General features: G+C 34.2%; 3 protein-coding genes across 6 annotated transcripts; 1 reads left to right on the top strand and 2 right to left on the bottom strand.

Moving 5' to 3' along the window:
* Positions 1 to 504: 504 nt before the first annotated feature.
* Positions 505 to 7245, bottom strand: LOC105340521 (protein SPT2 homolog). Of its 2 annotated transcripts, XM_020072306.3 has the most exons (7): positions 7109 to 7245; positions 5006 to 5192; positions 3134 to 4591; positions 2858 to 3029; positions 2572 to 2649; positions 2151 to 2282; positions 505 to 2013 (listed from the first exon to the last, which is right to left on the bottom strand). In XM_020072306.3, exons 1-6 carry the CDS (start codon positions 7160 to 7162, stop codon positions 2192 to 2194), a joined length of 2040 nt encoding a protein of 679 aa, XP_019927865.3. In that variant the 5' UTR covers positions 7163 to 7245; the 3' UTR covers positions 505 to 2013; positions 2151 to 2191. The 2 variants fall into 2 exon arrangements, with proteins under 2 accessions (XP_019927865.3, XP_011444924.3); XM_011446622.4 differs by having other exon boundaries at positions 505 to 2282.
* A 39-nt stretch (positions 7246 to 7284) lies between these two features.
* On the top strand, positions 7285 to 16899 carry LOC105340522 (uncharacterized). Of its 3 annotated transcripts, none has more exons than XM_011446625.4 (14): positions 7285 to 7423; positions 9429 to 10048; positions 10246 to 10371; positions 10985 to 11066; positions 11187 to 11326; positions 11499 to 11631; positions 11873 to 12018; positions 12158 to 12206; positions 12309 to 12411; positions 12731 to 12809; positions 13386 to 13523; positions 15404 to 15543; positions 15680 to 15825; positions 16035 to 16899. In XM_011446625.4, exons 2-14 carry the CDS (start codon positions 9455 to 9457, stop codon positions 16742 to 16744), a joined length of 2586 nt encoding a protein of 861 aa, XP_011444927.3. In that variant the 5' UTR covers positions 7285 to 7423; positions 9429 to 9454; the 3' UTR covers positions 16745 to 16899. The 3 variants fall into 3 exon arrangements, with proteins under 3 accessions (XP_011444927.3, XP_011444925.3, XP_011444926.3); XM_011446623.4 differs by having other exon boundaries at positions 11496 to 11631; XM_011446624.4 differs by lacking the exon at positions 7285 to 7423 and adding an exon at positions 7496 to 7586 and having other exon boundaries at positions 11496 to 11631.
* Positions 16900 to 17110: 211 nt separating this feature from the next.
* On the bottom strand, positions 17111 to 22138 carry LOC105340523 (ferredoxin-fold anticodon-binding domain-containing protein 1). Its single transcript, XM_011446627.4, has 5 exons — positions 21878 to 22138; positions 19879 to 20035; positions 19511 to 19714; positions 18697 to 18843; positions 17111 to 18080 (listed from the first exon to the last, which is right to left on the bottom strand). The coding sequence occupies exons 1-5, from the start codon at positions 22062 to 22064 to the stop codon at positions 17147 to 17149; spliced, it is 1629 nt and encodes a 542-aa protein (XP_011444929.3). The 5' UTR covers positions 22065 to 22138; the 3' UTR covers positions 17111 to 17146.
* Between the last annotated feature and the right edge of the window lie 277 nt (positions 22139 to 22415).

The raw sequence follows: 22415 nt of genomic DNA, 5'->3' as shown, positions 1-22415 counted from the left end.
AATTAAATAATAATCATTTATGCCGGGTTATTAGAGAAATTGAACTTCAAAAACCCAAAGTTTAATTTGTTCAAAGTAAAAATTATTTTGTGTTTTTATTTTATCAGACTTAATTTGCTCTTTAAAGCAATAGCTGGTGGGTTTTTTTTGGCCTGTTTAACTTGATGTTGACTAAACAGAAAACTTTTTCAGTACATTTTCTTTATAAGAATTCAACATTCATACCGATTTTCTGATTTATATGGAAGGAGTTTCAATAAAGAATGATCTTAATGGCAATTCAACCTGGGTAGTCTTGAAAAGCAATGTACATTTGGTAGACATTAGAGCTTTGGAGTGTTGTTGCATGGAGTATGCAGCATGAGCTTTTGGCCAATCAAAATTATAGATGTTTATCTGAATGTTTTTCACCTACGTATACAGAGCCCAATGTTCAGTATGCATTTTGAACACCAGGAATAGAAACTGCAAAATTGGTTTCCAAAATAACACCAAACACTAATCTTGTTTTCTTCAAGTCTTTATTCTCCATCTTGATATACATTTGATTGATCATTCAAACTTCATTCTGATAAACAACTGTGAAATATTGGTACTAGAACGTACTTGTCTCAATCAAATACTTTCTAAAACCTACAATCAAAAGTACATTGTACACCAATTACTCGATCCCATTATGATGTTCATAAATCAACATACATTTAAAAAAAATAATGAAAAAAAGATACCCAGCCATTCTTTTGCTCCTAAATATTAAATACATGTAGATATTCAAAATTTCATGACCAGATGCACATAATGGGATATACATTTAGCACATGTAGAGATAATATATGTGTGTAATGAAAAAATCTATTTCAACAGCAGAATAAATTAGTAATGACATAATTTTAAACAAGTATCGACTATTTCATAGTCTAATATCAATAGCCAATTTTTCTAAACATTAACCCAATTAGGATGATCCAGATATCATCATTTCCAGGTCAACAAAATTTTACAAGATAGTTATATACGGTAGCCATAAAACAGTACTGAGCATCCTAAACTACCATAACATGAATTTGTTTAGCTATTGCACAATTTGGAAAGAACTGGTGAATACATATATGTTTGGTTATAGCTGCTCTTGTCTATAATTCACTAATCTCAATTATTACTAAATGAAATGTTGAATAAATATGTTTCTATTTTTAATCAATCAAACTGCCAATAGCATGACCTGGATTTCTATTTTAGTGCCTTTCTATTCTATAAATATTTTGAAAAACTTGAGTTCAATTTCAGTATTAATTAAACAGAAGCACAAGAAAAAAATCAAACTACTTGTACATCTGAACAAAAGCTGTCTGAGACATAATTGTGTCAAGATTTTTTCTTCATAAGCTGCTTATATACATTGTACAGTATACATGCAACTAATGCAAAGCATTCTGAACAGAAGTTGCAAGAGTAGTCAAAGTGCCAATCACAGTGTGGAGATTTTGCAGTAACAGACTGAATATCACAAACTCTTTTTTAATTTCTTTCTAACATTATTCTTTACTTTAGGTAAATTACAGTAATTTTTGTCAGTTATTGAAGCAATTTAAGTTATACCACTAATATCTAAGACATAAAATATTTTTCTAAAATTGCATGTTTTAATTGTACAATATTATGTTTTAACTTTAACTGAAAGACTGTAGCATTGTTTACAAACATAACATTTTGCATTGCAATACACTTTTTATACATTTTATTTTGACACTGAAAAAAAATTAACATGTTTAAGCACAATTAACGTTGCTCTTAAGCATTTGTTTAGCATGGATATATTAATCTGCTATAGGGACCACACCAAATACATGTATATAAGAGTCACACGATTTGTGCGAACAATAGAAGTAAAAAGCACACATATCACAGACACTTCCATCATCCCCTCAACGAAAGAGCGAGTCCACACACCAACTTGATAGCAAAGAGTCCTTGTACTAACTCCTATCAGCTACAGAACAAGCCTAAGAGGTACTAGGAAACAGAAAATGTTACTGAATGCCAACAAAAATAAAAAAAAAGACAATAGCAGTTTCAAGATAATGGCACTGCGGTTAAATCATATCATGATAGGACAGAATCTTATTTTACATTTCAGAGTCAAACACTACCATATATAAGTTGTGTCTTGCAAAAACCCAGTGCTCCATATTTATTTCTTCTTCTTCTTTTCCATTTTCCTCTTTAACTCCTCTTCTTCTCTTTTGATATCTTCCAGATCTTCTTGTAACCCAAGCCTTGCACTGATAACAAGAACAAAACAAACTTATAAACCACTTAATACACATTAACATGTGTTATAAAGTAATATGATCCATGAGATTTGATACAGTTGTCTACCCTTATTCTGGAAAATAATTCCCAATAAGCAGGTTGTGAGTTTATAAATTACCGGTAGATGCTAGAGACATTGGGGCTATTTCACTCATAGCGTTATTATTCACTCCTGCTGTTGCGAGGTATTTTAACATTCTATATTTGAGCACTGGTCAGTTCTTAATGAAAATATAAACAAGTAGTTGTCATTCTCACCTTCTGGCTTCCTCTTTCATTTGTTGAGCAAAATTAGATTCCATATTGGCAATGTCTCTGTCACTTTCATATTTATATCTACAAAAGGAAAGACATTCATGTAACCATATTTGTTTATATATAAACCTCCCCTCTCACCTATCTACAAACTATCAAACATTACTAGGGTTACCATACACTTTTTCCACAAAATTTCAATTAAAGATACACTTTACCTTAACAAAATTTCATAATTTTATTGTAAGATACAATTATATACATGTACAGTGGGGGGGATTGCACTTACTTGCGCTTGTCATAACCAAATATTTGTCGGATGTGTTTGGAGTAATCCATGTCCTGGCTATAAGCTTCCTCCAGATCACTGCCTTCATCCGTAATAAATCCTTCCATCTCTTCATCATACTCACTCTCCTCCTCCTCCTCCACATCACTCTCAATCCGACGCTTCCTTATTTCTACAAAACAAATAATACGATATACAATACAGACATCTTTAAGCAACGTCCATTATACAAGACATATATCAAAGATATTCTGTTTTTAAACATTTGATATCTACCTGGTTTGGGATTATTTTTCTTGATTTGTCCATAAATACGATCAAATGGATTCAATGCGGCCTCTGGCTTTGGTCTGGGAGGCCCGCACACCAGGACATTTTCATTCTCACAGTCATAAGCTCTTTGACTCTGTGCTGACTTGGATGACTGTCCATTAGGCCTGCCAGATGGACCACTTGGCCTTGTGGATGAAGGTCCTGCACTAGGAGATGACTTTGATGTGGATGGACTGTCTAGTCTTCTTTTCTTTGCATCCGATAGATCGCCTGGTCTTCTGAGAGAACTGGATGATTTGGAATTTGAGATCATTTTTGAAGAGGGGGAGTGAGTAGAACTCATAATGTCTGATTTTCGCTTCAGTTGCGACTTCTCAGAAGTCAAATTAACCTTGCTGGACGCTTGTAAGTTTGTTCCCATACCATTCGTAAGTAAACCTTTAAGTTTGGGAGCACTGCGTTCCTCCCTGTTATCCCTGACTAGCTTATCCCTGGAATGTTTGGAGACTTTTTCATTGTTTTCTCTCCGACTTAACGTCTTTTCCCCAGATGACTGGGGTTTTCCAGGTACTGAAAGCTTTCTATATTTGCATGCTTGCTCCTCCATAAAGTGCTCCCTTTCTTCTTTTGTCATCAATCTCTCAGGTTCCTTCTTTTCTGCTTTTTTAACACTTTCAATTGTCACAGGTTCACTAGCTTTGACCTGAGCTAATTTCAGTAGATCACCAAAACCCAATGGAGGTGGAATTTTTTTTCCACTGTTATGAGATTTGATTTTTTCATTCACAGAAACTTTTTTACTTGAATCTGGTTTAGCAAAGATAGCACCATTTTTGCTGTTTGTCAAACTTGATTTCTCTACAGTTTTCACTTGCTCCAATGGTTTTTCACTTTTCTTTCTCTCTGATTTTTTGTCTGAATCTTTACTGCTTTTAACCTTCTCTGTTTTCTTAGAAATAACAGGTTTTTCTTTCTCTAGGCCTTTCGTTTTCATTTGCTGGAGAAGACGAGCTCGTTTTTCTTCAAATTCTCGTCGTTTTCTTTCAATGTCTGTCTCATTGGAGACTTTTCTCTTTTCAATTTCATCATACAAATGAGAATTTCTCTGATTTGAAGAGAGAGCTGTAGGTTTAACTGTAGTAGGATCAAGTTTTTCACTTCCACTTTTACTTGAAGAAATACTTTTCACTTTGTCTGATACTTTACTAATATGCTTTGGATTTTTCTTATCAGATTTCTGCTTTCTCAATTCAGTTTCCTGTCTTTTGGACTCTGAACTTTTCCCATTTGATGAGGAAGGTGAAGATGTGGATGATGTACAATTTGAGGTAGACGGTTTAATCTCATTCTTTTCTGCACCTGATGAATTTTCCCCTTTCTTTGGGATCCTAAATCTGTTTTTCTTTTCCTCTTCTTTTTTCCTTCTCTCCTCTTCTTCCTTTTCTCTTTTTATTTTCAATTCTAAAATCAAGAAATGTTTTAAAGTTTGCAGAAATCTGATCTATTTGTTCTACATACTGATAGCTGTTTTATTTCTCTCTTATAATTCTTTTTAACTAATGGTGTCAGTATGTACAACAGTCACAAAAATTTATTTATTTAAAAAAACAAACACATAAAAAATTATATTTTATGACTTGGATATTTTTCATGTCATTTTTCTTTTCTATATTTCATTTCTGAACTTGAAACATTGTACTCTTCAATCCCTTTTTCATTATTTTAAACTATAATCTTGAAATTTTAGCATTGTCATCAGTTCCCTTCATAAGATTTATGGTGCTCCACAAATAGGCTCTATAACCAATGTTTGATAATTTATATTGATAAATTCAGCATTTAAAAAATGCATAAAAACATGAGACCATGGCCCACCTTTTTCTCTCTTCTTCCGCTCCTCTGCTTCCCTGATCTTACGTTTAATCCTCTCTCTGGCTTCTTCAGCTTCTCGTTTTTCTCTTTCTTTCTCTTCTATTAACTTTTTCACCACATCTGACTTCACATCTTTGTCTTTCTTTTTTTTCACTGGAGGGCCAAGTTGTGCACTATATTTTTTCTTTACCTGTAACATACCCTGGCATTAGAATTATTTTAAAAACTTGATCAATGATCGAGTGTAGTTACCGATAATGAATCCAAACAACTCACTTCTCAAGATACAGTCATCAGATAATCCTGAGCTCTGTTCATACTTTATATTTATTTATTTTAATCAATACAGATGTATATTCTCTTAAACATACTCGGTGCTTGCTCATTAGCTAATAGAATGCACTATCATTACATGCACATTGGTTACTTATTATTATTTATGTCAACTTTGAGTCATTACATATAGAGGGAATGTTTCTCTTATAAACTCATGAAGCATAAGAGGAATATTCCTCTTTTTACTAAAATTTAAATTCATACAGGTCATCTGAGGAACGTTCCTCTTTTCACTTCAGACAAATCTTGACAAGTCATCTAAGGAGCATCCCCTTTTTCAATTAAGCTAAAACTTCGCAAAGCAGCTGAGGAATGTTCCTCTTTTCACTTTAACAAAAACCTCATCAGTATCGTAAACAAATTACAAAATACCGGTACAAGCATGTATAAGGCACGCAACATGCCAAGCCAGTAGGCTTCAGAGTGTCTCTGCAGAGTGTGCTATCTCATTATGGAGAACAAACAACATACAACTTTTAAACATAAAAACTATTGTGAAATTATGATTTAACACTTGAAATGAAAACTGTCTAATTTTAGCTACAGAAATAAATTTCTGAACAAAGTTGCGTAGTCTAGATAGGTATTTACAAAGGTTACACAACTCTTTGGAATTTTTTTAACAGAATAACTGGACAATATTTTAAACACAGATTATTTTTTTTAAATAATAATTCCTAATTTATCTTGATCTTTATGAATTGTAAACTGGAAAATTTAGCACAAAATGAAAGATTCTGTATGAATTATACACTGAACATTTTAGCATAATGCGAAAAACATCTTCAATGTTGTTATGATTACAAAAAGTACATCTTCTTTCATTTCTTGCAATGTTTTTATACTTTCCAGACTCAATTGCTAAATGAATGAGATTCTAATCCATACTTTGTAATGCATATTCTTAAAAACTTGTGATTTATTATTTTGTCATGTTTTTTGGTGTGTATAATACATATAAGCAGCTGGGGGTTTTCTCCTACATTTTCCATCAAAATTTGTAAAGTACTTTACACAGAATATATGAATATAATTATTATATACAAGACTTTTAAAATAGCATATAAATTTTCAAATACTGAAGGAAAAAAATATTCACTTTGGATCAGCGCTGCAGCTGACAGGATGGACAAGTACAATTAGTTTTGCTTATATTGTTTGCAGACCCCAGTCAATATTAAAAAAAAAAATAATGACAGATTTTAACAACACAAAAATATTTCTTTTAGTTAGTATCTTTTAATATTCAATTTTGAGGAGTTGAGAAGAAGGGTGTAGGTGTTTGGGGGAAGGGGTGGGGGAATTAATTAAATACTTTGGTGATAAAAACTGGACAGAAAATTATTTTTTCAGTTATAAGCTATTTTGTGGTAGTAGTCCAATAAATCATGTGATTATGTGACATAATATAGATAGACGAACACAATTACTTTAAAAAAAAAATTTATAGCGATTGTCTATAGATGGCAATCTAAGTATTTATGTACAATGATATATTAATGATCAGCCATATTTTTCAATGCTACATAATTTAACCTTTCCTTAATTCGAGAGAAATTGCCATTAATACTGAAAACTAGTCTAAAGATTTCGACGAAATTAATCGTGATTAATTAACAGTAGAGGACTTAAGATGTCTGTGAATTCGTCCAAAAAACGGCAAGGTATTGTACAGTATATGTTGTACATTTAATTACGGCATGCCACTGACATATGACAGCTTGTACAATAACTTGCATTTTAATTTAGACACGTTTGAACTTTCAATACCTGTTTCGAGCTGGAGTTCTGAGCTGCTAGTGAAAGAATGTTTTCGAAGTCCATTCTGATGGAAGGTGGGACTGACCCTTATCATTAACTTGTCAAACTGTGAATTTTTGCTTACGCCTCATCATTCCATCTTCTCGATTCGATAAACAGGAAATGGAAACTGCACTGCCACCTATGAAAGCTTAATCAGGTGCGCGTTTGAAATGCACTTTCGAATATGCGAGGATTACAAACATGAGTTTGACATCGTTTTCTGGGAAAAAAGCAGAAGAATTTTAATTTTCGTTTTGCAGCCGCTTGATTTTTCATAAAAAGGTTTGATTGTTATTAGAATTTCTTTACATTTACATTAATACGTCTCTCCTTGTATGAAAAATACTGCTCACATATCCACAATGTCAAGGCCGATCCTTTCAGTTTACATACATACGATCCGATGTCGAAGTTCCCTCTCTTTTCAACATTTACTCCAAAATTGGTTGGTAGAGTTTATTTCAGTTTTACAAGCGGTATATTTAAAAGGAAAAACGCATATAACGATTTAATGGAAAAATTAGTTTTGAAGGAAAACCATCCATCTGAAAAAAGTGTGTACATGGCGGAAAACTTCGAAAGAGTGGCAAAGAGAGTCACAAAGAAACATTCCAACGGCCATAAAAGTAAAGTCAAGAAAATTCTTTTAGATGAGTACAAATCTCTATCCATTGGTCAACTTTTAAGCTATGAAGAAAAAGCAGAGAAACTGAAGAATGAAATCGAAGATTCTCCTCTGGAAGATAAAGACAAAATATTATCTAGTTTGATTGAAAAACAGGAGAAGAAGATGAAATCAAAATCCCAGAGAGAGTATGGAAAGCCCATTCTCAAAAAAATTAAAGTTGTATCTCTTATAACCTTGTCAGAAGATGAATTGAAAGAGCTTTCTGATTACAAGGGATTTGAGGGTGTATTGATGAAAAACAAGAAGCTAGACCAGAAATGGAATTCTTTGCCACAAACAGAAAAGGAGAGACTTCAAGTACAATGTGAAGAAATGAGAAACCAGATGAAACGTTCATTTTTAGAAGACTTGTCAAAGTGGACTATTTCCTTGATTAAAAACAATGACAAGTTTGATATTCTTCCCATTCTGTGTGTTAAAGAAGTGAAAATGGTTCTCGATCACCAAGTAGGTTTCACACCTAAAAGAGCTAGAGGACCAATAGTGATATTCACAGCCTCAGATATGGGGAAAACACTGGGAGTTACAATATCCAATTCTGCAGTGGAATTCAAAAAACTAGATAACAGTGTTATTGAGAATTTCAACAATTTAGCTAAAGAAGAAAAAGCTAGGTCTGCAAAGGAAAAAAAGTTGTGGGAAGATACCCTAGAACAAAAGGGTTTATTAGACCTAATTGAAGTTTGGAAGGAACTATGTGTGATGCATGGAAAACGTGTTTCTATCTATTCATAATTTAATTATTATAAAGTTGAGAAATATGTCACTATAAATCCATTTTGCAAAAATTTCTTCATACCAGATTCCAGTAGTGAAAACTATGATTACCCTGTATACACTACACTGTACATTGTAGTATTATGGAATTAACATTGTTCATGGACATTTAGGTCTTCTAGTGTGAAAATTTAGTTTATAGTACATGTACTTAATGAACAATAAATAGAATATCATTAGAGATTTGTCAGTGTTTGTATGCATGGCTTTATTTATCAATGTATAAATTCATGGGTTGGTCTCTATCTCTCTCTCTCTCTCTCTTGGAGAACAATGTTATATGTATGTTAATTTAACACATCTTTCTTTTTTTTAATATCTGTACACAATTACCCTGTATGCACAATTTAATATGAAACAAAGCATCTATAAATGCCTAAAAGACAATAATTCAACTAATTTATCTGTAGCAAAAATGAGAATACATGTAATTAATACAAGATAATAAAATCATTGAAAGTTTTCTAGTGTAAGAGCATACGTGTAGTTATTTGGTATAAAAAGATTAGCACACCCCCCCCCCCCCCCCCCCTTCCAGAAATCATGATTACCAAATACTTTTAGCAAAGTCTTTAACCAATTCCATTTAGTTCGAGATAACAAGGTTTGACTGTATTTCACATCGAAAGCATTTCTCTCTACAGGAGTGTAATTATTGTGTATGCTTTACTACAATGTATACAATAGTAAGTAAGATTGTAAGGTAAATCTTTGTTATGTACCTATGAAAAGAAAATTGTTTTAATGCGTTAATTACAGTTTAAATATTTTTTCACCATCAGTTACCTATAGTCATTCAATGAAGGTGATTTTTTGTTGCAGGAGTGTCCCACTAGGCACTGCTAGAGATGTCCCAGGAGGGGAGTGACCTAGATCTATATAACCCAAGCCCTTCATCAGATCACATAGATCTCACGGAGACATCTGAAGATGATGCCGGACCTTCCGAGTACAAGGACTTCCCTGAATCCACAGGCTGTGATGTGAGACCCTCAGAATCCTGTACAAATGTAAGAGAGGGGCACACTGGTTCCTCAGTGAAGAGGAAATTGTCCAGTTTTGCAGAGCCAGAAATCCTAGAAGATTATGATGATATTAAAGAGGAGTTTGAATCTCCAATCCTTCCACGGAAAAAAATCAAATCAATGGAAATCCAGAGTCGGAGTGAATCTGAATCGGAGACTCTTCTTCAACCAGGGAAATCCTTTTTGGTGAAAGACTTTACATCAGGACCAACATCCACTGACACTGGTCTGTCTGAGAATTTGGACAAGGATTATGACTTATCCAAAATTTTCAAGTTATCTCCAAAGGAAAGTAAACCAGTGGAGAAGGGGAAAGGTGAAGCATTTCATGACGAAGGGGAAAGCAGTACAGAAGTTAAACAGGGAGTGGAAACTTTCATACAGAAATCAATTTCAGAGGAGGATGTTGAATTAGTGGTACATAGTGTTAAACACAGATCTGCTATATAAAAGCCTTGATGTAGAGGAGCTGCATAAAAACTTTTTCAAGTTAAAATGAAAAATATTTAGTTTTAGAATAAGTTGAAGGATGTTATAATAATTGTTCATTATGTTGAAAACTTCAAAGTCCATAGTGTCTTGTTGTTTTTTTTGTCCTTTTGTATTTAATTTAGAAAGAGATGTTTCCACACCTTGAAGAGAAAATGATCTTCAGAATTTTAAAAAAGTTACAGAAAACAGATGAAGATACTGATACATGCATTCTTGAGCGAGTGATAGATTATTTTCTAAAAACAGAGGTTAGTGGATTAGAATATCTAGGCCTACAAAAATCTTTCAGCTTTTGTATTGGGTACATACCTATATAAATTTCATGAGATTCAAGAATTTCCTTTAAAAATTATCACATTTTTGGGATAATGTCTCAAATTTATCAGTATTACAAAATGTGTAACTGTTTATATCAAGAAATTTCTAGTTTTGGGGAAATGTGTGAGGTTGGCCTCTATTTATATGTTAAAAGGAATATTTTTTAAAAATTATAACATCAGCAATTTTTAAGTTTTACATTTGATAAATATCATCTTCTGTGGCCAAGTGTATGGATCGGACACTTGTAATTCTCATCCAGATGAGATAGATATATGTTTATTCTAACGCAGGTTTTATATTTTTCTGCAATGTGTCCACCTTCATATCCCACATGAATCACCAAAGAAGGCATTTTATTTTTTAAATATTTCAAATGTTAATGTCTTTTATTTAAATTTTCAAAAAACAGCTTTTGAGAATTAAAATATTTTGGTTACTAGAATCATGAACTTTTTATCTCAAGATCAATGATAATCATGTATAAGTAATTTTATTCTTTCATTAAATATAGTACTGGTAGTGGTATTATTTTATTAATAGTTACCATCACCAGAGAAGAATACAGCATCACAAGATGTACAAGCTGCTTTGGGAAATACTCGCCCGGCTTTTCTCATTCAAGGCATGCATTTTATTCAAAACATTTTGTGTTGTTGATATTTGTTCAAACTGAATTATAATTTACATGTACTTTCAATAAAATACAGATGTACTGATAATTGTGTGTGTCATCTAAATTTAGCGACAAGTTCATCGTCAACTCCAACTCAATCAGATGAGTTGCCCAAGTTACAATGTCGTAATCGCACGAACAGAGGGCAGAAGGGGGCCTCTAACAAAGGAAACAAAGGGAAAGCACCTGCAAAGAAAATAAGAACAGAGGTCAGCCGAGAAAATAAATTTTCATATTATAAAAGATGACCACTCTATAACAGATATCTAGTTATATCTGAATTGATACAAACACAAGAGAAATTGTGACAGCTGTGATTTGATGATACTCCGATGAAAATTTGCGCAGGTGGGCAGATAACCTATGCATTTGTCTTAGCAGGTTTCATACTGTGAATCTGAGGATAATGTAATGGAATTGGATGGATATGGCAGCGAGAGCAGTGCCTCCTCATCGCTGGGTGAGGTGGCTGTGTCCGTCCCTCCTGCGGACAGGTATCCCGTCAGTTACGCAGGTAAGTGTCACCAGACGGAGCGATTCACTCCTGGCATCAGGGACAAGATTACGTGTACTGTTTAATATGGTTATAGTGAGCACTGAAGATTATGGTTGTCAAATATGTGATCATTTTTAATGCAGTTTATGATAGAGGGTATGAAACTGATTTTGCCTTAAGTATTAATTTGTTGTAAGTATGTTCACCGTAACCCTGTTTTACTTTAACAGGAATGTTTATGTTAACTTTGTCTTTGTAGAAGTTTCCTCATCACTCTTAAAGTGTGATGCCTGTGGTTCCCAACAAGAAACAACCGCCATAAGCCAGTGCTGCTACGATCACCTCGTCTGTAAAACCTGTGTGGAAAAACAAGTCAAGAGCGTGATCTCCCTTGACAGCCAAGATGTAAGATTTTCTCAAATTTCTTCTTGCTGTCTGTAAAGATCACATTGTATTCATTTTAACAAAAGTGTCAATTTTATAATTTCATTGATCCAAATATCAAATATTCTGCAATGTTTATTTACCTACCGAACTTTTTCAGACTCAGATTTCCTGTCCTATGTTTGGCTGCAATACATACATCCCTATGAGTAAGTCTGTTATAACTCATTTGTATTTGTACATGTAATGATCAAAGTCCGATCTTTTAAATTTCTCTTGGAATACTAGTATTTATATTATATTCTCCATAGGTCAAGCTTCAAAAGTCCTACCCTCGCTGGTAATGGAGCTTCTGGAGGAAAAGGTCAACAAGAAAGCAATGGAGTCAATAACACAAATGGAGGACCTACACAGGTACTAGTGCTCATCAGTTCTCATTGGATGGACCAAATAGTGATATCTGTCCATATACGTAGCTCCTGTAACATCTAATTTCAAGGTGTACGCAACGTACCACAAAGTATTTTATATACTTGTATTGGTTTATATACTCTTTGTGTGTATATGTACAGCAATGTTTAGGAGAGTGTTCTAAATTTTAAGAACTTTTGTCAACAGCTCCTGATAATGAAACTGGTTCAGAACAAACCAACTAAACCAAATGACAATGTATCATCGTGTTACTTCCAGTTGTCCATTTTGTAATGACAATGTATCATCTTGTTACTTCCAGTTGTCCATTTTGTAATTATCCTGTTGCTGTAGACCATGACCTCAAGAAATTTTCGTGTCCAAATCCAGATTGCGAGAAAGTGAGTTAAGATATTTGAACATCTGTTTTCAGGCTTAATGCAGTTTTACATTACAGTGCTAGATGCAAGGTCTATCAGCTGAGAGAGATTTGCTAAGTTTTATGTTTTCAAAGTACATGTATAAGTGAAAAACTTGTTACCCTCTTCATTCCTACAATACATATCATTAGTCTGAATATACCGGTAATAGCACTGACATATATTTGGAGGGGTAGGAAAATCTGGCATTCACTGGTAATGGTATTTTTAAAATATGCTGAAATGACAAAGTCGGGAATAACAAATATGTAAATATTTCATGAAATATATATATAAACATGTATATTTACATATTTTTATTATTAAATCATTATTTTTTATTATATAATTACATGTATATAGATTTATTTATGTACCTTTATATATGTTTTGTCTTGTTCATAAAAATTCAACAATTTTTGGCCGATATAAGGGAAAATATGTGTAGTTTATTCACTATTTAAGGAAGAAGTTCATTTATTTCAACATTAGAGTAACATCAAAGCTTTTGGCCTTTCTGGTTCTCAACACTTGTAATGTTTGTCATTATTATTACAGTTAAGTTGTAGGTTCTGCAAGAAGATGTGGAATGAGGGTTGCCATAATAGCTGCAATGCATTCACAACGTTTTTGGATGAGAGCAACAACCATCTAGAGCTTCCCAAATACTGGGACAAAATGCCGACAGAACAAACAGTGGGTAGAAATTTTTAAAGACTTTAGGATTTATCAACAAGAGGAGCAGTTGGATTGTTGAATCTACATTATCATTGATTTTGTTTAAAATATTTTTTACCTTTCCACTGCCCATCCATCAATTGCTAAATTAAAATCTTGATTAAGATTGGTCGTGATAAAGTAGCTCAAAATTGCAATGTACTACAGTTGAAGACAAACACCGATTTCAGAAGGTCATTTGAATCACCTTAATTACCTTAAACTTGAAGTACAAATGTTAGCCTTGACTTAAAAATTATTTAATTATTAGTCCCCTACAGGTTTTCACCAGAGGGGACTATAGCTTTCCTCTGCATCCGTCTGTCCGTCCGTCTGTCTGTCCCACTTCAGTTTTCCACACTTTTTTTCTTTATGCGTGTGAGAAATAATATGAAATTTGCTGAACAGCTTCAAGATGTCAAATTACAGATCAAGTTTACACTTTTGTAGCGTCTGGTTGACATATTTTCGAGAAAATATTTTTTTATATTCAAATTTTTTAATGCTCGGGTTCGATATTCTGCATAAGAGTGCATTGTTTTCATAATTTCTATAAACCGGTAGGGGACGTGTATTGCTTATGCAATACTCTCAGAATGCTTGTTGATTTTAAATGTATAATACAGTAAAACTCGTTTAGTACGAACACGGATATAGTGAATTCTCAGATATAGCGAAGTTTTTTTAAATTGCCGGTAAAATTCTTATCAAATCTTTGCAAAATTTTACAGTTATAACGAATTTGGATATACCTGGTAATGAATTTATTGATATAGCAAACTGATTTTGAGTCCCATAGAGGTGAATAGTAACGAAATTTAACACTTTTATAACTAATTTCTTTTTTTTCAAATTAAAAAGTTTGCACTACCACTTAACATAATAGTTTGAATTTAATTTTATATAAATTTTTCAATTCACAGTCGGATTATTAAAGGTATCAAAGTAATGGGTTTTTTTATTTCAAGCCTCAATTAGCAATCAAAGTACTGTCGGGAGTTGATTTTATTGATTATTATCAATCTTAAAATCAATATGTTATTTTGCCTGGCAAGTAGCTTCTAAACTGTATTTGAATTACGCACATTTTTATAATAGGAATTCTCGAACTTTTACGACAAGAATTTCGAGAAAACCCCATATGAATCATGTTGTATAATATTTAAAGATAGAATTAATTCCATCAAACTGTGTATTAGTAACCGAAATGTGTCTAAAAATTGTACACGTCTGGATCCAAGCAATATTGAACTCTAGTCTCGTTCAACCAGATGTCGGCTGTCTCCGTTAATCTCTGACTACCAAGAGAGACTCTCTGCTTGTCGGAGATTTACGGAGACAGCCGAGCGTCTGGTTGAACGAGACTATATTGAACTCTGGCGTAGGAATACATACAACTACAAAAAACAATTAAATTGTTCGTACTATATAAAATCTGACTATTTTCAAGGTATTTATAAATATGTTTCTTTTGAAAAACAATGGTACAGCATACAGAACACCGAATTTATCTATTATTTTCAAGATCTACGTCTTGTCAGCTGTGATGATTTGTGCTCAGGTCCAAACACTGTTTCACTTTTGGTTTGCCAGAGTAACTGCAAAGGAGAGTTGATTAAAATCAACTCCCAAAAATTATGGTCTGGTGAAAGAAAACATGTACCGGTATATAGTGAATTTGCTATAGTTATGATTACGAATTTGTGATACAGATATAACAAATTATGGATATAATGAAGTAAATCCATTGGTCCCTAGGACTTTGATATAAACGAGTTTTACTGTACTACTTATGTACTAATAGCTAACAACCACCTGTATTGAATTATGCTTTACATATACTTTGTGTTGTCATGAAGGACTTTATTTTGGTGGAGCTGGATCACTCAGGGATGGAATTTAAAATGATCAAGGACCTTTTCTGTTCTTCCTTGAAAAATATCAACCCCATTTCCATACGCAGAGTCCAAAATCCTCGATTATGGGAAAAATTTAGTTTGTGAGTATGGATGACTAAAATTACATTGTCAATCAACAACAGTTAACATCAAACTTTAAAACATTGGGATATGAATTTTAACTTTGAATCAAACTGAATGTTGTCAGTCATTATTAATTATCTATAATATTTAAAGGACAAGAAAACACATGGCTGAAGAAAAAGAAAATTTGAATGAAAAACAACTATTTCATGGAACTAAAAGTGAAGCAATCGAAACTATCTGCAGAGATGGGCTGGACTGGAGAATGTGTGGAGAAAATGGGGTTGCCTTTGGGCAAGGTAAATAATAGCCACATGAACAAAACACTTTTGACATATACATATTTGCTACTACTTTCTAAGATTCCTGAATGCCAAAACGTAAAATTTTGTTGGATGAAGATAATCATCTTGGAAAGAAATTTTGAAATTTAGAGAATGGACAACTCTAAGTCACAAAATTGTTACTTTTGACAATTACTCCTTAAATACTGCTTCTCTTTTTCTAGGTACCTACTTTGCTAGGCATGCAAAGTATTCAGACACTTATTGTGTTCCATACAGTGGTAACAGAGGCAGCAGTGCTGTTCAACAACCAAGAGTACCGGTAGTGAGAATACGATCCGTCTCCAAAAACCCTAATCTACCGGCAAGTTATACTGTTTCTGTATCCAATCCCATGTTTGGACCTACAGTTAACCTTCAGGGGACGGGGGGACAGGCATCAACCTCAAATATTGGACCCAGTACAGTAGGACTTCTAAAATCAAATGTGATTATAACTCCAGCCGTTCAACCGACCTCCGTGCCCTTTCAACAGATCAGTGCTCTCCATGGAATAGGAACACAGATGGGATTTGGAGCAGTAACAATGGGCACACCGTTTGGCTCACCACAGACTGCTCAAACTACCGGTAACAATCATTCCAATCCCTCCCAGTCAAGTGTTGCTGATGCTCCTAAAGTGACCGCAGACATTGGACAGATACTTAGAGTGCAGCATAAGTACATGTTTGTGGCTCGTGTGTTAGTTGGATGTCCAGGACAGGGACGGCCAGGATTGAGGAAACCCCCGGAGGATCCCACCGATCCCAGAGGAAGGACATTCCATTCCTGTGTTAATTCTTTGCAGAAACCAAGCATATTTGTGATTTTTGACAGTACACAGTGCTATCCAGAATACCTCATTGAATATGTCAATCTGAACTCTAACAGGTAGACAATGTGAAAGAAAACTCTTAAGTGCCAATAGATTAAATCTGATTTTTAAACCAGTATGTTTCACTGATTGTATCAATTACACATGTAGTTCTTGTTACATATTATAATTTGTTAGAGTTCTAGACATATATATTAAATAATCTATTAAAATGATGGGTATTTTATTTCTGTAAAAAAAAATCAACGGGGTTGTTACATAGAAGAGGTTCACCTAGGAGAGTGGCTGAATACTATACAAGTGTTGGATGACCTATCTGTAATAGGCAACAATAACATATAAATCAGTCAATTATCAATTATAGTTTTTGAACAACAACAAGATCTTTTTAGATTGTATATTTATTGAATTTCTGTATTTTTAGAATTATTGTAATAAAAATGATATTCTAGATGTTATTTGCTACCTAAGTTCCACTTTCATCTGGTTGGCTACACACAATCTGAGGCAACTCTGAATTCTCCAGGATGTATTGTAACTCAGAGCTCGGTCAAAGGACTGAAACTGGAGACGATAACAGCGACTGAATTTATTTAGCTCCACGCTGTGGAATCGGTCAAGGAGTTCCACACAAACCACCACATCACCACACACTTCTCGAACCACTGAGAGAAACTCCTGTTCATTGAACGACTGTTCAGCATTCTCCCAGAAACTCATGTCGTGAGAGAAAACTAAGGGGTAGAGACTGAATATAGGAAATACCAATGGGGGGTCAGAGGTCAACATTCTATGGAAACTTGTTATTACGCGACTGTCAAGTGACCACAGAATTCTAATATTTGGCAGCTGGAAAAGTGCAACTGCTAGTTTGTCAAGATTCAGAAAAAACAGTTCATAGCTATAGTTTCCTTCAACGTGAGAAAATATTTTTCCAACATCAATATAGTCTGTGTTTCTACAGACATAAATTTTTGATCCTCTGATTTTAAGCTCACAGTCTCCTTTTGATACATGGCTTACAACTTGTGATAACAATCTGCAGATGGCTTCACTCTTTATGACATGGGGTTCTGGAACACTACCCATCATGCAATGCATCACTGGGAGACCCTCTAGACTGATCGGTCCTTCCTCTATAGTCTGGACAGTACATAATACTGGCTCCTTCTGTAAAAGCTTTACTGGTACACCATGGCTCTGATCAATGTCACACAGATTCTCTATAGTCTCCGATATGTTTGAGTCTTTAACTGTCTGACAATGGCAGGGCAAGGTATTAGGGGACACAAGGAAGTCAATGTCACATGACTGGAACTTCAGCTTCTCTGTCAATTCTGTTTCCAGGTTCTTTGCGAGATAACACACAGGATTGCCATCTTCTTTGTGAAGTTTTCTGTCAAACATAATATTCAGATAACAAATACTTTTATTATACTTTCATGTTAAATACTGAAATGTTTAGGTGCAGTTGGTAATCCGTTCTATTTCCCTCAGTGTTAGCAACACACTTGGCAACAGATAACACACCGAATAGTTACATGCGTGTAAATCATGCACATACAGTTCGCCGTAGAATTCACTTTATTTCTATATAAAAGCAGTAAATTTTTCTTTAAAAATAAGACATTTAGTATAATATAATAAATAGTGCCTGTTTGGGAGGGTAACTGTTGAAATTGACACCCCTCAAAACCCATTGTCAACCTCCACTTCGCGTCGGTTGACAAAGGTTTTTTCGGGGTGTCAATTTCAACAGTTACCCTCCCAAACAGGCACTATTTATATAGTAGTGACATAACTCATGATAACCGACAGATGTTTTGTAAACATTCAGTTTGTTCATTTATTGGTTGAAACAAAACTGTTCGAAACTCAGAAGACCATTTCTTCCTTCTGATGCTTGTATTACCAATAATTTAACAAACATTTACTGCTAGGTTCATTTGTCATACACTGAGAATGTAGAATGTTTTCTTAAATGTTTCAGGCCTACATGTATGTCTACATACCTTGAAGTTTTTTGCATTATGTATTTATTATGGAGGCAATTAAGTTCATGACAGATTTGAAGAGAGTCATCTGGGATCTGAATCGACTCCGTTCTGACAAAGATGTGGGTGAGAGCTCCCTCTGTGTTGAATCCTTTGTCTTGGCTCCTGTCCCCAATCAAGAAGATAATGAAATTTAAGGAATCAAAATATATCAGTTTACTGAAAAAAGATACTGCCAATGTCGATAAAGACAAAATGAAATTAAACCCACAAGTATTGCTCCCAAAACTTGCCACACGCATATAATTTCTTGAAGAAATGTTTAATATTTTACCATCCTGTTTGACAAGATCCAGAAATAAATGATATCAACATATTCAGAACATAAATTGTCTACCGCTGGCTAGTTAACTGCAGACAAATGACACTTATTGGATATATAAGTGGTTTATTTTCACTTAACAAATACTTTATTGTTATATGAACTCCAAAATTAAGGTGGGAGGAAATGATTATTGTATCAGCAGATTGGAAACCAATGAATGCCATTCATCTGCAATTAATGTTGTTTTTGTATCAATGGGAACATGTAATAAATGCTAATAATGATGTGCCAGTACAGCAATAAAATTTTGAAACAATTTAATACTGCCAAAGTTTTGTTACCCAAATTTGATAAATATCATAAATTTGCAGTTACTGTACATGTGTATGTCATATATACTAGCAATGGAAGTGTAAACATGAATAATCAATTAGGCTTTAAGCTGTTAAAGCAGCTTTGATTCAAGCCTCATGAAAAAAAAATATATTCCACTTTCAAATATTTTACCTGAACCCTGTAGAGGAGTAATCAGACAGACTGTGTGCAACAAACGGGACAACCTCTTGGAGAACCAGGTCAGCACAGGCTGCCATGGCAACGACTTGCCAGCTGTCATGCCACTTCCTGCGTGGCCGATCAGCGGGAGTTCCTCCCTGGCCCCGACAAAGTGATACATAAACCTCCCCACCCTCCTCAAGGACCTCCACAGCACTGCAAGAGGAAATGACTTCTGAATCATTAAACACTCTACAGGTCATCAAACAACTGTGGATGGTCACCCCCCCCCCCCCTTAAAAAAAAAAGGCAAGGATTTTCAATAAATAATTAAAATCAAGAAAGATGAGAATCATACAAACAGTATTCATATGGTTCACCTGCAGAAGAAATCTTTCAGCAGCTTTCGGTTTTTCTTGTGGTTGGACTTGCCTCCTGCGTGAGGAAAATTGAATACAATTTTGCAATACTTTTTCTTTTTAACTTCTTCATGATTCAACAAGTTTGTTGCATCCGTGTTTAAGAAAACGTTGACACCTGTAAATGAAAGTGGACAGTGCATATAACAACCATATAATTATACTGAATACATACAGGCACGCCATTACAGTAAAACTGGGTTATAGCGAAGTCCTAGGGAGCAAAGGATTTACTTTGTTATAACCTTAATTTGTTATACGTATAACGAATTTGTAATAATATCTATAGCAAATTCACTATATAGCTGTCGTGGTGTGTCATTTTGTGTAAATATGTTTAAGAGTTTACTCATACCAAATGACAAGTAATTAGCTAGGGTCAGTCTGCTCTGTAATTATCCCCAATTTGTCTACATAATTGTTCTGAGTTGTTCTTAAGCTTTTTGAGTAATTATCATGAGTAATGTACCTCACTTTTATTAATTATCGTTTAGATTATCAATACAGTTAGAAATCTATTCAATTCAGTCAGACACTTTTGGCCACTACCTCATGTTGCTTATGTCTTCACACTGACTATCTAGTTGACTGTCCACCAGTCTGTCACACGGGCCCTGGAAGTTATTGTAAATATATTGCATGTGCATGTATAAAAAAGTAAGGGTAGGACACTCTTTTTGGGGCGAAATCGGGTTTGACGAAGTCTGGGCGTTCCTCAAACGAAATTTCGCGATAAATCGTTCAAGTATACTTTACTTACGACATATGTATACATTCGTTCCGCTACAATGCTGTTCCGTCGAAGAAAAAGGTGTTTTTATACATCCAAGTGCCTAAGAATTTCGCTAGACTGGTTTACATCCGATTTAATCGATTTACCTTTCGATTCACTGCGATTTAACCGGATGTAAACCAGTCTAGCGAAATTCTTAGGCACTTGGATGTATAAAAACACCTTTTTCTTCGACGGAACAGCATTGTAGCGGAACGAATGTATACATATGTCGTAAGTAAAGTATACTTGAACGATTTATCGCGAAATTTCGTTTGAGGAACGCCCAGACTTCGTCAACCCGATTTCGCCCCAAAAAGAGTGTCCTACCCTTACTTTTTTATACATGCACATGCAATATATTTACAATAACTTCAGGGCCCGTGGTCTGTCAGTAGACTAAGCAACATCGAGCTAAATTTCATTCTGACCCATTTGACATTTTAAGAAATAAATTTTATCCTGTTCTATTTTGACTTTATTTTATTTGATTATTGCTGATATTTTATAAGTTAATTAAAATCACTTGATCAATAAATTGTGAAACCTGCCTTCGAGTTATACCACTATGCATATTCGACTTAGAGGTCAATTTAAGCCTAATAACTAAAGGGTGACCCCCTGTCTCTTGGGTTGGGCCTATACGAGTTAATTCCCCTTATTCTATAGTGCCCTTTCCCCCTTCAGTGACATAGGCCTACAGCAGACAATAATTTTTGCTAATTGCATGAGGCTTAAAATAAAAATACATAACTTTGATACCACTAATAATCGGATTGTGAATTGAAAAAATTATTTGAAAATAAATTCATTTAAACGAATATGTTAAATGGCAGTGCACACTTTTTTAAACCGTAAAGAAATTTGTTATAAAAGTGTTAAATTTTGTATCATTCACCTCTACGGGACTCAAAATCAGTTTGCTATATCAGTAAATTCGTTATAACCGTAAAATTTTGCAAATATTTGTTAGGAATTTTACCGGGGACTTATAAAAACTTTGCTATATCCGAGAATTCGCTATATCCGTGTTCGTATTAAACAAGTTTTACTCTATATAACAGTATAACAATGGTCTATAACAATAATTTTAACATTTCAGAAAATTTTGAAAATAAAGAAAGCTTGATACAAAAAAGGATGGGGTTGGTGAAAGAAGGTTGTAATAATGTATACTTAGTTACTTACCGTGTTCTCTAAGCAACTGGATGTTGTCTTTTGCGGTCTTGTGCTTCAGAATGGTGACATCAGACTCAAAACTCGTGGAAGTTATGTTCCCCCACAAATTTCGTGGCAGACATGAGAGAAGAGACACAGATAAAGAAAAATCGCCTTCACCTACCAACAGCAAGTGGCCACGGAAAGGGCGGTTCATTATAACACTCAGGAAAGCGTGCTTCTCGTCAACTGTCAATTTCTATTTTCACTTTCTGTTTGGAATTCTGTTAAGTCGTACGTTGATATAAATTATTAAGATGTACGCTGGACAGTCGACTACTGGAAGATTTCTCATGTTTAGGTATTGCAAACATATTGTAGATAGCGCAGCTACATTTCGAGTGTGTGGTAGATGCTTACATTAAAGCCATGTTCTATACACAATGGAAATATTCTCAAGGTGACACAAAACAAAAATAAACTTCCAATGTCATTCTCTAGTTTATCCTTTTCTGTCTTATAGTTTATTAAGATTTTTTGCTTAGAGTTCTGAAAAAAAAAATTGGAC

The sequence above is a fragment of the Magallana gigas genome, chromosome 5 (assembly GCF_963853765.1).
Source record: "Magallana gigas chromosome 5, xbMagGiga1.1, whole genome shotgun sequence".
NCBI classification, from domain to species: Eukaryota; Metazoa; Mollusca; class Bivalvia; order Ostreida; family Ostreidae; genus Magallana; species Magallana gigas.
Note: the sequence above shows the minus strand (reverse complement) of the source record. Positions and strands in the feature narration are given on the sequence as shown.

Excerpts from the sequence above, each read along its gene's own strand:
- LOC105340521 (XM_011446622.4), bottom strand. The coding sequence starts at position 7,162 with ATGGACTTCGAAAACATTCTTTCACTAGCAGCTCAGAACTCCAGCTCG. Across the intron at positions 5,193-7,108 it reads AGAACTCCAGCTCGAAACAG|GTAAAGAAAAAATATAGTGC; the intron begins GTATTGAAAGTT and ends GGTATGTTACAG. Across the intron at positions 4,592-5,005 it reads GCGGAAGAAGAGAGAAAAAG|AATTGAAAATAAAAAGAGAA; the intron begins GTGGGCCATGGT and ends TCTTGATTTTAG.
- LOC105340522 (XM_011446623.4), top strand. The coding sequence starts at position 9,455 with ATGTCCCAGGAGGGGAGTGACCTAGATCTATATAACCCAAGCCCTTCA. Across the intron at positions 10,372-10,984 it reads ATTATTTTCTAAAAACAGAG|TTACCATCACCAGAGAAGAA; the intron begins GTTAGTGGATTA and ends TTTTATTAATAG. Across the intron at positions 15,544-15,679 it reads TTATGGGAAAAATTTAGTTT|GACAAGAAAACACATGGCTG; the intron begins GTGAGTATGGAT and ends TAATATTTAAAG.
- LOC105340523 (XM_011446627.4), bottom strand. The coding sequence starts at position 22,064 with ATGAACCGCCCTTTCCGTGGCCACTTGCTGTTGGTAGGTGAAGGCGAT. Across the intron at positions 20,036-21,877 it reads CCAGTTGCTTAGAGAACACG|GTGTCAACGTTTTCTTAAAC; the intron begins GTAAGTAACTAA and ends TTTCATTTACAG. Across the intron at positions 18,081-18,696 it reads ATAATGCAAAAAACTTCAAG|AAAACTTCACAAAGAAGATG; the intron begins GTATGTAGACAT and ends TATGTTTGACAG.